This window comes from Acinonyx jubatus, chromosome B3 (assembly GCF_027475565.1).
Source record: "Acinonyx jubatus isolate Ajub_Pintada_27869175 chromosome B3, VMU_Ajub_asm_v1.0, whole genome shotgun sequence".
NCBI lineage: Eukaryota > Metazoa > Chordata > Mammalia > Carnivora > Felidae > Acinonyx > Acinonyx jubatus.
Window position 1 is genome coordinate 5,375,241 of NC_069386.1, and position 12,568 is coordinate 5,387,808.

At 51.6% G+C, this 12,568-nt stretch overlaps 1 protein-coding gene across 8 annotated transcripts in view; it reads left to right on the forward strand.

Annotated features, from left to right (window-relative positions):
- Positions 1-8: 8 nt before the first annotated feature.
- Positions 9-12,568, forward strand: part of RCCD1 (RCC1 domain containing 1) — a 35,728-nt gene continuing 23,168 nt past the window's right edge. For 5 of the 8 annotated variants that reach the window (XR_008298949.1, XM_027068127.2, XM_053223529.1 and 2 more), the window contains exons 1-8: positions 9-140; positions 1,318-1,522; positions 1,613-2,009; positions 2,169-2,290; positions 4,484-4,582; positions 4,921-5,088; positions 5,602-5,631; positions 6,226-6,311. Coding sequence is in view for 7 of the 8 variants with exons in the window: in XM_027068127.2 (XP_026923928.1) it covers positions 1,348-1,522; positions 1,613-2,009; positions 2,169-2,290; positions 4,484-4,582; positions 4,921-5,088; positions 5,602-5,631; positions 6,226-6,311 (1,077 nt within the window). In the remaining variant the exon portion in view is untranslated. The other 3 variants (XM_027068128.2, XM_027068131.2, XM_053223530.1) reach the window with 3 other exon arrangements.

Genomic DNA, 12,568 nt, shown 5'->3' on the forward strand with positions numbered 1-12,568 from the left:
GACCCGACCTTTGCCTCGGGCCCGCGCCCACCGGAGGTTACCTCGTTCACACTGAGGGCGCAGCGGCCCAGCGCAAGCCCCGGGGCCGGCTTGACGGAACTCGAGCTGGACAGACCGCAGCGCTGGCCGCTGCCGGCGAGGTGAGCGCCGCCCCGAACGGGACGTCACCTTCATCGCCGGCGATTGGCCGGGGGAGGCTGCGGCAGCCAATGGGCGCCTCGCTCGGGGCGCGGCTCTTCAAACCTTTCCTCCGCGGCGGCTGTCAGCCGGGTCCTTCCAGGGCCTGGCAAGCCGTTCCTGGACGGCTGCCCTGCTCCCCCGCTTTTGCTTTTCCTCCCTCTAGAGTGCTGGTCGGAAGGAGCTGCCCGAGAGGATGGAGGGCATAGGGTCAGGAACGAGGTCAGAGACTCCCTTGGGTTGGGACTACACGGAAGGGATTAGGAGCCCAGGTCCGGGTCAAGGAGGTTTGGTCGCAGGAGGGACCCAGTAGCTGACTTACAACGCTTGAAAATGTGAAATTCTCATCAGGCCGAGCATGCTGTACGGAAGAAGCGGCGTTGCTTTTGTAACCACTGAACTGTGGCTTTGTCTCCCCTTTATGTGTGAGCTCCTCGGGGACAGACAGCTGTGTTATCGGCCCCGTGTAGAACGAATAAATGACTAGGTGAGGTCCAGCTGAAATTATTGTTACATAGGTCCCTGGAAAACCAGTACCACTGGTCTTTTTTAAATCCACTCTAAGTACTGGATTTAATAAACCAATACTTCCCTTGTGCCTATCGTGATATGTGCCAGTACTTAAACCCGTTTTTCCATCTGTTCCACGCAGACGGGGTAGGTACAGACAGCGCCCTTTCCTACCCCTTGCTTTTGTAAAACGGAAGAAACGGAATCGGACTCAGAGAGCTTAATTGGCCAAGGACACAGACATGGCCACCTGCAGAGGCAAACGTGTGAACCCTGGAGCTGGTTGTAACCTGCACAGGACACTGTCTCCCAAGCGCTCCGCTTTGCGCTGGTGGGAGGAGCACAGTGTGGTTGTAAAGGCTACTTTCTCTGGGAGTCTCCTCTGTCAAATGGGAATTCTGGTTCCCAAGATTACACGGGATAACGTGCCTGACACTGGGAATTTGGAGCTGGAGGTGCTCAGATCCTAGGCCAACGTCTAAGGGAGAGGCCACTTAAATACCTGGTGCCCACTCTGGGCGACGCCGAGCTTGCTTGAGTCCAAGGGAGGACAGGGAAAGTGCCTCCATTCTCGGCAGCCCCTGAATCTGGTAGGATTCCTAACCCTGTCCCACCGCCCACCCCATTCAGGTGGCGGCCAGCAGAGGGCGCCGCCCGGGCATGGCCGAGGAGCGCCGAGGATCCTGGTTCGGCTTCGGTTTCTGCGGCTTCGGGCAGGCGCTGGGCTCCGGGCGCGGGCGCCAGGTGCACAGCCCCGAGCCGCTGCAGACCCCGGGCGAGGGCGCGGACGTCTGCCGCGTGAGCGCGAGCTGGAGCTACACCGCCTTCGTGACCCGTGAGCGTCCCCCCCACCGCGCCCCCCCATCCGGTCACGACCCCGGGTGAGTGGCCTACCCGCTCCCCAGCCCCCTCTCCGTCCCCACAGGTGGAGGCCGGCTGGAGCTGTCGGGCTCCGCGGGCTGCGCGGCGGGCGGCTGCAGGGACGCGTGGGCCTCGGAGGCGCTCCTCGTGGTGCTGCGCGCCGGGCCGGGACGCGGGGCCGGGACGGAGCTGCAGGCCTGGGCGCCGGGTTCGGCGCTGAGCGGAGAGCCCCTGTGGGCCCACACCGTGGGGCCGGAGGCCGAGGGGGAAGACGCACCGGGCGGTGAGCCCCAGGCCGGGGCCCTGCCCCTGTTGCCCGGCGGGCGGGCCTACGTGAGTCCGCGGCCGCCCTTCTACAGCCCTCTGGCCCCCGAGCTGCGGGCGCGCCGGCTGGAGCTGGGCGCCGAGCACGCGTTGCTGCTGGACGAGGCGGGCCAGGTGTTCTCCTGGGGCCAGGGCCGGTGAGTGGGGGGCGTGGCCAGGCGTGGCCCGTGGGCCTCTGGCGGGGGCGGGGGCGGGGCAGATAAACGTGGCTCCGCGTGGGAGGTGACCGTGTGGGGGCAAGCCGAGTGTGATTGCGGTAAGGAAGGGGAGACCTGACCGGGGTCTCCCTTGCTCAGGCATGGACAGCTGGGCCACGGGACTCTGGAGGCCGAGCTGGAGCCGAGGCCGCTGGAGGCGCTGCAGGGCGTACCCATGGCTGAGGTGGCTGCAGGGGGCTGGCACTCCGTGTGTGTGAGTGGTAAGTGACCTAGCGCCTCTCCGGACAAACTCCGGGGCTCCAAGGCTCCAACCCTTTCTTCTTTTCCGGTGTGGGTGGGTAGCCTAGCCGGGCCTCCTTCCAAGTTCATCCTGCGTTAATCAGCTCAGTCATTCGGGACTCCTACATGCCTTTCGAATTCAGCCCCTCTCGGGCACCTGGGTGGCTCGGTCCGTTAAGCATCTGACTCTTGATATCGGCTCACGTCATGATCTCAGGGTTTGTGAGATGGTGCCCGGCGTCTGGCTCTGTACTGACAGCGTGGAACCTGCTTGGGATTCTCTGTCTCACTCTCTCCCCCTCTGTCCCTCCCCCCTCACCCCCCCCCCCCCCCCCCCGTACAGGAGTGCATGCTCAAGCACTCTCTCCCAGAAATAAGTAAAACACTAAAAAAAAATTCAGCCCCTCTGCCACAGCCATTACCCACTCACACCGGTACTGTTGCAGTTGTTTTCTACCTTCTGTTGGCCTCCCACCTCCCCCATCCCTCCGCCTCCAGGCAGGGCTGCCTTCCTAAAACACTGCAAGGGTGCGTGAAGGGGTGAGGGGTCAGCTGAGCCAAGGAGAATGGAGAAGAAAGGCTCAGTGAGTCAGGTGGCCATGACGTGTGGCCCACAGGGGACGCTCAGGTGCCCACGGGGAGGATGAGGGTGGGGAGGGTGAGCCTAGAGTGAGGACCCTCGCTTCGGATTGTAAGTTCGCCGCCCTGGCAGGGCCCCGGCTGCAGCTGATTCCTGGGGTGTTGGGTGGGGCCGGGAGCAGATCTAGTCAAGGGTCTGCATCTGGGGCTCTGGCTGCCACTTACGTCTCCGGGGGTCGGGGGCAGCTGTAACAACAACTTATGCCTGCACCTCCGCCCCCCGTAGTCTCATGTAATGGCCCTGGGTTGGCAGCCAGACCTGAAAACTGCTGGGCCAGAGGGAAGAGAAGAGAGCAGCTGGATGGGAAGTCTCACACTTAGGGGTCGGAAGGAGCTGGGAGCCTTGTTTCCTAGAGTGTTTGGAGCACAGGTGCTTCAGAGCAGACATCCTTTTGCCCCCTGTGACCTTGGGCAGGGCACTTAACCCGTCCATGCCGCGTGTCTTCTCGTAAATAAAATGGGATATGGTCATGTGACCCTCTGTAGGGCTGTCACGAGGAGTGAGTGATTATATGTGAAAAGTGCTTGAAACACTGGCATAGATCGAACGCTTGATAAAAGCGAGCTACAGTCGTTAGTGGGTTTTTACAGGAGGGCCATTGCTCCAGCCAACAAACTGTGGTGTTGTGGGAGATGGGGAGGTGAGAGCTTCCAGAAAACGCCTTCCACGGTACCTGGGAGGGGGGAGGGCGGATTAACAAAGGGATGTTAACAAAGGGCTCAGTGGGTTTGAAAGGGAAATGTTGGGAACTTCCAAGGGCACATTTCTGAAATGTGTGTTGTGGGACGTTCCGTGAAAGGGAAGTTTGTGCAAAATGACCTCCAAAGAAGTTGTGGACCAAAGAAAAGGCCTAGTCCAGCTTGACGAGAAAGTTTACTTCCGGACGTGTGTGGTGGGCAGCTGCAAGTCGGCTGCGACCTCACCTCCCACCCCAGCCCTCGAGGCTGGGGAGTCCACGCCGGGGGACCACCTGGAGGAGACTGAGAATAGTTAAGTGTCAGATTCCTTTCCAGAGCAGATCCAAAGACCTTACGCCCCAAGGCTGTTCTTAAGGGCTCTTGTGTGCGTGACCTAAAAGAGAATGTGTCAGGGGGCTGTGCTCAAGAAGGCTTCAGGCCACAGGCCTGTTGTCATGGCAGGTTTGTCCAAGATGGTGTTAGTCCAGGGGCACCTAGGGGGCTCAGTCAAGCGTTTGGCTCAGGTCATGATCCTATGGTTCGTGAGAGGGAGCCCCGCGTTGGGCTCTGCACTGACAATGCGGAGCCTGTTTGGGATTCTCTCTCCCCCTCCCCTTGCCCCTCCCCCACTCGTCTCACTCTAAATAGATAAAAAGAAATAAAAAAGAAAGAAAGAAAAGACCAGGAAACTGCTGGGGGCTGGGGGAGGCTCTGCCCTGTGCTAACTTGGGCAGGGCAGGCATTTGTTGTCCCCAGGGAGCTAGAGGGTACGAGGGAGTTTGGATGGATTCAGGGGTCCTTGGAGGTTGTGGGGGCTTTACAGTCTATTTGATGGGTCCCCTTTATCTCTTTTTCAGAGACTGGCGATATTTACATCTGGGGCTGGAACGACTCCGGACAGCTGGCCCTGCCCAGCAGGAGCCTGGCAGAGGTTGGCAAGGCCGCTGCAGGGGAAGGTGAGCGTCAGTTCTGTGTGTGTTTCTGTCAGTCCCGACTCCTGGCCACGTGCTGGCCTGAGACCCCACGGTGCTCAGAAGGGACACATGACAACGTGGGGCCCCAGGCCCCGCTGCAGGACCCTTGGCCCCTAGGGATGGGAGAGTGGTGAGGCTGGTGCGTCAACACCACATTCCCTGCGGACCTGTCGAGCCCAGCACGTCCTGGGAGTGCGGGGGGTGGACAGAAGGTGCTCCGTGGCGCTTTTGTGCCAGAGGAGCTAATGTGTGGGTAAGGGGTAGGTCCGTGCTCCCTGTGAACCGCCATTATCCTCATCACGCTCCCTGCTTCCCTGAAGCCAGTGGACTGAAGGAAGACGGTTGTGACGTGAGGACAGCCGAGGGTGAGAGTGGAGGCCTGGCCCCCTTCATAGCCATCCAGCCCTTCCCCGCTTTACTGGATCTCCCCCCGGGCACAGATGCAGTCAAGGCCAGCTGTGGATCCCGGCACACAGCAGTGGTGACCAGTGAGTGGGGCTGGGCGGGCTGGGTCACAATGGAGCAGGAAGTCCCTCTTCCCGGTCCCACACCTGCTCCGGGAAAGAGTGCAATCACCTTAAACACTGCTATTTTCAGGGTCTTTGACGAGTGCTGAGTAGCTGCCTCACTTCAGTGACTGCGGCCCCAGCCCCCGCGGGGTGTCAGCAGTAGGTCCCCAGCCGGCAGGCCCCGAAGGTCCCGCCTCCTAGAGGGAGGCTAGTGTTGGCCTCCTTTGTCTGAGAGCAGGGCCTGCCCAGTCCAGCCTCTGAGACTCCTGAACTCGGTAGCTCTGAGATGTAGCCCCTCAGCTGGCAGAAAGGAAGGTAGACTGGTTCAGCCTGCGTCCTTTACCACCCCGAGTGCCATCACACAGTCGTTAGAGAGTATGTTTTGCTGTGCCCAGCAGAGCTCGTGACACATACAAGGTGCTGGCTGGGGGTTGTGGCGGGCCGTGTAGACAAATCCCTTGTGACAGCCCCTTCCTGTCTTTCTGGTTGTAGGAACGGGGGAGCTCTACACCTGGGGCTGGGGTAAGTAAGGGCTTGCTCGGGTGATGCTTGAGCCAGTGGAAGGGGAAGGGACTGGGAAGGAGAGGGCAGGAGACGACAGCCATGCAGCCGTGAGGAAGCAGGGGCCTCGGCCTGACCACTGGGGAGTCAGGGACTGAACTGTGTATCCCCTTGTCCAGAACCGGCCCAAGCACACCAAAGCTCAGAGACCAGACAGGAGAAAGAGACGCTGTTAGTACTTCCCATTTATCTTTCTGAAAAGTTGTCTTAAGGGAATAGTTGGGCAGCGTTGATGACCCGTCTGTTGGTCTGCACCCGGCAGAAAAAAAGGTTCCAACAGAAATCTCTGCTCCGAGTATCTGGGGCGAGCGAGGAGCAGGCCATCCGGAAGAGCATCTTGCCCGGAATGGCTGGTGGCAGCTGCCCCCTTGGGGGCCTGGGGGTTCGCCTGGCCCTGAGGACTCTGTGGCCTGGTCTCCTGATCTCCCAGAGCAGACCCCAGCGGAGTGGAGGATTAGACCCAGCACTTTGGTGCATGGACTGAATTTCCTTCCTGGAGGGGGGCAGCCCCAAGGTCGAGCGGCGAGGATGGCCAAGGGGCTCGTTTCACTTTAGGTAAATACGGACAGCTTGGCCACAAGGACACGAGCAGCTTGGATCGGCCCCGCCGAGTGGAGTATTTCGTAGACAAGCGGCTCCAGGTAAGGGCTGTGAGCTGTGGGCCCTGGAACACCTACGTGTATGCTGTGGAGAAAGCGGAGGGCTGACGGCTCCAGATAAGGGCATAAAAGAAACGTACAGTAAATTCTACAGTTAACATCTGTGAGACTCCCACCCCCGGCAAGGAAGCCAGCAGCCCAGATGCCCGCACCCGCCCCTCCCGCCACACCTTAGGGCCACGCCTTCCACTTTGTCCTCATGTTAGAAACACCTGGGAGCTTTGGAAGGGAAGCCCAAGGCCAGCACTGCAGACGCTGTGGGATCAGACCCTCCACGTGGGGAGCCTAGGCTGGGGTAGATTTTAAAGCTCCCCCACCTGACCCAAGGTGACTGAATGTAGGGTGGAGATTGGGAACCACTGGGGGTCATCTTTTGTTACTCCCTCCCCTATTCTCTCTTAGAATTGTATCACCTTTGCGCGTGTCCTTATGATAGTTTGTCTGCTTTTGAACTTTATGTAAATGGAGCCATTCTGCGTATGTTCCTTTGTGTTTTGTTTTTTCATTGAACACGGTATGATCCATCCATGTGGTGTCCTGTGTGTAGTTCGTTCATTTTTATTGTTATGCGGGCTTCCATCATGTGAAGCCAACACAGGGCTTGAACAAACCTTGAGATCATGACCTGAGCCAAAATCAAGAGTCAGACACTTCACTGAGCCACCCAGGTGCCCCAAAACTTTTTACCTACTGAACAATGATTCCCTACTCTCCCCTGGAAACTACCATTATACCTTCTGTCTTTCTGATTCCGACTAGTCTAAGTACCTCATATAAATGGGATCTTATATATTTTTTTGTCACTAGCTTCTATTACTTAGTATAATGTCCTCAAGCTTCACCCATGTTATAGCATATTGCAGGATTTCCTTTTTAGGCCAGAAGAATATTCCATCTCATGTACATACCACATTTTGTTTATCCACTCCTCAGTTGATGGTCGCAGGGTTGCTTCTGTGTTTCAGCTGTTATGGATAATGCTGCTATGAACATAGGTGTACAAATAGTTCTTTGGGACTCTGTTTCCGATTCTTTGGGGTGAATACTCAGAAGTGGAATTTCTGGGTCATATGGTAATTCTCTTTTTAATTTTTTGATAAGCCTACATACTGCTTCCCACAGAGGCTATACCATTTCTTTAACTTTTTTTTAAGATTTTATATATTTTAATATTTTGAAAGAGAACAAGCTGGAGAGGGGCTGAGAGAGAGAGAAAGGGAGAGAGAGAATCCCAAGTAGGCTCCATGCTGTCAGTGCAGAGCCAGACCCGGGGCTTGAACGCAGGAACCGTGAGATCATGACTTGAGCTGAAACCAGGAGTCGGATGGGCACCCAGGTGCCCTTAAGGTTTTATATATTAAAGGGGCGCCTGGGTGGCGCAGTCGGTTAAGCGTCCGACTTCAGCCAGGTCACGATCTCGCGGTCCGTGAGTTCGAGCCCCGCGTTGGACTCTGGGCTGATGGCTCAGGGCCTGGAGCCTGTTTTCGATTCTGTGTCTCCCTCTCTCTCTGCCCCTCCCGAGTTCATGCTCTGTTCTCTCTCTGTCCCAAAAAAATAAATAAACGTTGGAAAAAAAAGATTTTATATATTAAAAAAAAAGATTTTGTATATTAAAAAAATTTTTAATATTTTTTATATATTAAAAAAATTTTTTATAAAAAATTTTATACATTAAAAAATTTTTTAATGTTTATTTTTGAGAGGGAGCATGAATGGGGGAGGGGCAAGGATAGGGGGACAGAGGATTGAAGCAGGCTCTGTGCTGACAGTAGCAAGCCCAAAGTGGGACTCGAACTCATGAACCATGAGATCATGACCTGAGCCGAAGTCAGACCCTCAACTGACTGAGCCGCCCAGGTGCCCCAAGATTTTATATATTTTTTAGGGTAATCTCCACTCCCAACGTGGGGCTTGAGCTCACAATCTTGAGATCAAGGGTCGCGCCCTCTGCTGAGTGAGCCAGGAGCCCGGTATCATTTTTAGTTCCTGCAGCAGTGCACGAGCTTCCGATTTTTCCACCTCCTTGCCCGACACTTGTTTTCTGTTGTCCTTGATAATCACCATCCTAATAATGGTGTAAGGTGCGATCTCCTTGTGATACTGATTTGCATTTCCCTAATGATTAGCGATGTGGAGCATCTCATGTGCTTATTGGCCATTCATGTATCTTTGGAAAAAGGTCTGTTCAAGTCCTTTGGACATTTTGAATTGCACTATTTGATTTTTGTTGAGTTTTAGGAGTTCCCTATGTATTGTGGATATTAATTCCCCATCAGATATGTGATTTGGAAATATTTTCTCCTGAGGGTTGCTGTTTTACTCTTGTGCATAGGGTCTGGTGATGTAAAAAAAAAAAAAAAAAAAAAAAGTTTTAATTTTCATGAAGTCCGACTTGTTTTCCTTTTGTTGCCTGTGCTTTTGGTGTCCTATTAAAGAAATGATCGCCAAATTCAGTGTCCTGAAGCTTTTTTCCTGTGTTTTCGTCCAAGAGTTTTATTGTTTTAGGAGCTGCATTTGGGTCCCTTCTTCATGTTGAGTTAATTTACAGGTCTGGTATTAGGTAAGGATCCAACTTCGTTCTTTTGCACGTGATTGTCCAGTTTTCCCGGCACCATTTGTTGAAAAGACTGTTCTTTTCCTATGGGCTGGTCTTGGCACCCTTGTCAAAAATCACTTGCAAGGGTTCACTTCCGGGCTCTCTGTTCTGTTCCATCGATCTCTGTATCTGTCTTGATGCCAGGGCCACACCGTTGTGATGGCTGTAGCTTTGTGTAGTAGCTTTTGAAATCAGGAAGTATGTCCTCCACTTTTGTTTGTCTATTTCAAGAATGTTTTGGGGGTGGGGTGCCTGGGTGGCTCAGTCGGGTAAGCATCTGAGGATTCTTGATTTCAGCTTGGGTCATGATCTCGTGGTTTGTGGGTTTGAGTCCTGCGTTGGGCTCTGCACTGACAGCGTGGAGCCTATTTGGGATTCATATTTTCTCTCTCGCTCGCTCTCAAAATAAATTTTTAAAAAGGCGGGGGGAGTGCCTGGGTGGCTCAGTCAGTTAAACGTCTGACACTTGGTTTCAGCTCAGATCATGATCTCATGGGCTATTTGCTGACAGTGCGGAGCCTGTGTGGGATTTTGTCTCTCCTCTCTCTCTGTCCCTCCCTTGCTTGTGCCCCCCTCTCCCAAAATAAACTTTGAAATGTTTGGGGAGCACCTGGGTGGCTCAGTTGGTTGAGCATCCAACTCTTGATTTTGGCTCAGGTTATGGTCCCAGGGTCATGGGATGGAGTTCTGGGTCAGGCTCTTAAAAAAAAAAAAAAAAAAAAAAAGGAGGAGGAAAAAAGAATTTTTTGACTATTCACGGTCCCTTCAGGAATATATGTGAATATTAGGATGGGTTTTTTTTGTTTGTTTGTTTGTTTTGGTTTTTTGTCTTTTAAAGTTTATTGGGGCCCCTGGGTGGCTCAGTCAGTTAAGCATCTGACTCCGGCCCAGGTCATGATCTCATGGTCCGTGAGTTCGAGCCCCACGTCAGGCTCTGTGCGGACAGCTCAGAGCCTGGAGCCTGCTTTGGATTCTGTGTCTCCCTCTCTCTCTACCCCTCCCCTGTTCATGCTCTGTCTCTGTCTCAAAAGTAAATAAATGCTAAAAAATAAAATAAAGCTTATGTATTTATTTTGAGAGACAGAGTGCACGTGTATGCACAAGCAGGGGAGGGACTGAGAGAAGGAGGGAGAATCCCAAGCAGGCTCCACACTGTCAGCACAGAGCCAGATGCAGGGCTTGAACTCATGAACTGTCAGATCATGATCTGAGCTGCAATGCACAGTCGGTTGCTCAACTGAGCCACCCCCAGGCACCTTGGGTTTTCCTATTTCTGCAAAAATGTCACTGGGATTTTGATAGGGATTGTATTGAATCTGTAGATCACTTTTGGTAGTATTGACATGTTTGCGATATTAAATCTTTCCATGAACGTGGGCTGTATCTCCGCGTATATATGTCTTTTTAAATTATTTTTAGGGGCGCCTGGGTGGCGCGGTCGGTTAAGCGTCCGACTTCAGCCAGGTCACGATCTCGCGGTCCATGAGTTCGAGCCCCGCGTCGGGCTCTGGACTGATGGCTCAGAGCCTGGAGCCTGTTTCCGATTCTGTGTCTCCCTCTCTCTCTGCCCCTCCCCTGTTCATGCTCTGTCTCTCTCTGTCCCAAAAATAAATGTTGAAAAAAAAAATTATTTTCAGCAGTGTTTTGTAGTTTTCATCGTACAGGTCTTTTACCTCCTATGTATTTTATTTCTGATTTTATTGTAAATGGAATTGTTTTTAAAATTTCCTTTTAAGATTGTTCATTGTTTGGGTATAGAAATGCACTTGATTTTTGTGTACAGCTTTGCTATCCTGTTACTCTGCTAAATTCATTTACTCTGCTAGTTTTCTTGTGGATTCTAGGGTTTTCTTTTTTATTTATTTATTTATTTGTTTTTGAGACAGAGAGAAACAAAGCATGAACGGGGGAGGGGCAGAGAGGGAGACACAGAATCGGAAGCAGGCTCCAGGCTCTGAGCCATCAGCCCAGAGCCCGACGCGGGGCTCGAACTCACGGACGGCAAGATCGTGACCTGAGCTGAAGTTGGATGCTTAACCGACTGAGCCACCCAGGCGCCCCCAGGGTTTTCTATATAAGATCATATTATCTGCAAACAGATAGTTTTGCTTCTTTTTTTCCAATTTGGATGCCTTTTATTTCTTTGATTGCCTAATGACTCTGACTAGAACCTCCAATACTGTGTTAAATAGCAGTGGTGAGAGTGGGCATCCTTGCCTTATTCCTGATCTTAAAGGAAAAACTTTGTCTTTGACCATTTATTCTGTTTGCTGTGGGTTTCTCATATGCAGCTTTTATTACGTGGAGATAGTTTCCTTCTTTTCCCTATTTTATTGGGTGCTTTTATCATGAAAGGGTGTCGGATTTTGTCAAATGCTCTTCATTGATTGAGATGATCATGTGTTTTTTTTTCTTCATTTTGTTCATGTGGTGTAATCATCGTCCTTGCATTCCAGGAATAAATCCTACTCGGTCTTGGTGTGTAATCCTTTTTAAATGCTGCTGAATTCTGTTTGCTTGTGTTTTGCTGAGGATTTTTGTGTCAATGTTTAAAAGGGATATTGGTGTGTAGTTTTCTTGTAATGCCTTTGGCTTTGGTGTCACAGTTATGCTGGCTTCATAGAATGAGTTGGGTAGTGTTCTCCCCGCCCCCACTTCATTTTTTTTTTTTTTTTTAAAGTTTGAGAAGCATTGGTATTAGTTCATCAAATGTTTGGTGGAATTTACCAGTGAAGCCTTCAGGTCCTGGGCTTCTCTTTGTTGGGTGAGATTTGATTACTGATTTAATGTCCTTACTAGTTGTATGTCTATTCAGATTGTCTATTGCTTTGTAATTTAGTCTCAGTACATTTTGTGTTTCTAGGAATTTGTCCATTTCGTGGAGGTTATCCAACTCGTTAGCATACAATTTTTCATAGTATACTCTTCAAATCTTGTTCATTTCTGTAGAATCAGTAGTAATGTCCCCACTTTCATTTCTGATTTTAATAATTTGAGTCTTCTCTCTTTTTTTCCTTAGTCCATCTAGCTCAAAGTTTGTCAATATTATTTATGTTTTCAGAGAGCCAACTTTTGGTTTTGTTTTTCCCTATTGGTTTCCTTTATGTGTGGTGTAGTCTTTACTGTTTTCTTCCCTCTGTGAGCTTTTGCTTTAGTTTTTTTTTTTTTTATCCTAGTTTAAAGTTAGGTTGTTGACTTCAGATCTTTCTTGTTTTTAAATGTGAGCATTTATAGCTAGAAATTTCCCCCTTGACACCACGCTTGCTGCATCCGTGAGTTTCGACTGTTGTGCTTTCATTTTCATTTGTCTCTGTTTTCTAGTTTGCCCTGTGATTGCCTCTTTGATCCACTGGTTGCTTAAAATGTATGGTTCAATTTCCACAATATTGTGAATTTTCAGTTTTGTTATTGGTTTCTAACTTCACCCTGTTGTGGTCAGAGAAGATCCTGTATATGGTATCTTTATTTTTAAGTTTTTTTTTTTTTAATTTTTTTTAACGTTTATTTTTGAAACAGAGACAGAGCATGAACAGGGGAGGGGCAGAGAGAGAGGGAGACACAGAATCTGAAACAGGCTCCAGGCTCTGAGCTGTCTGCACAGAGCCTGACGCGGGGCTCAAACTCACGGACCTTGAGATCATGA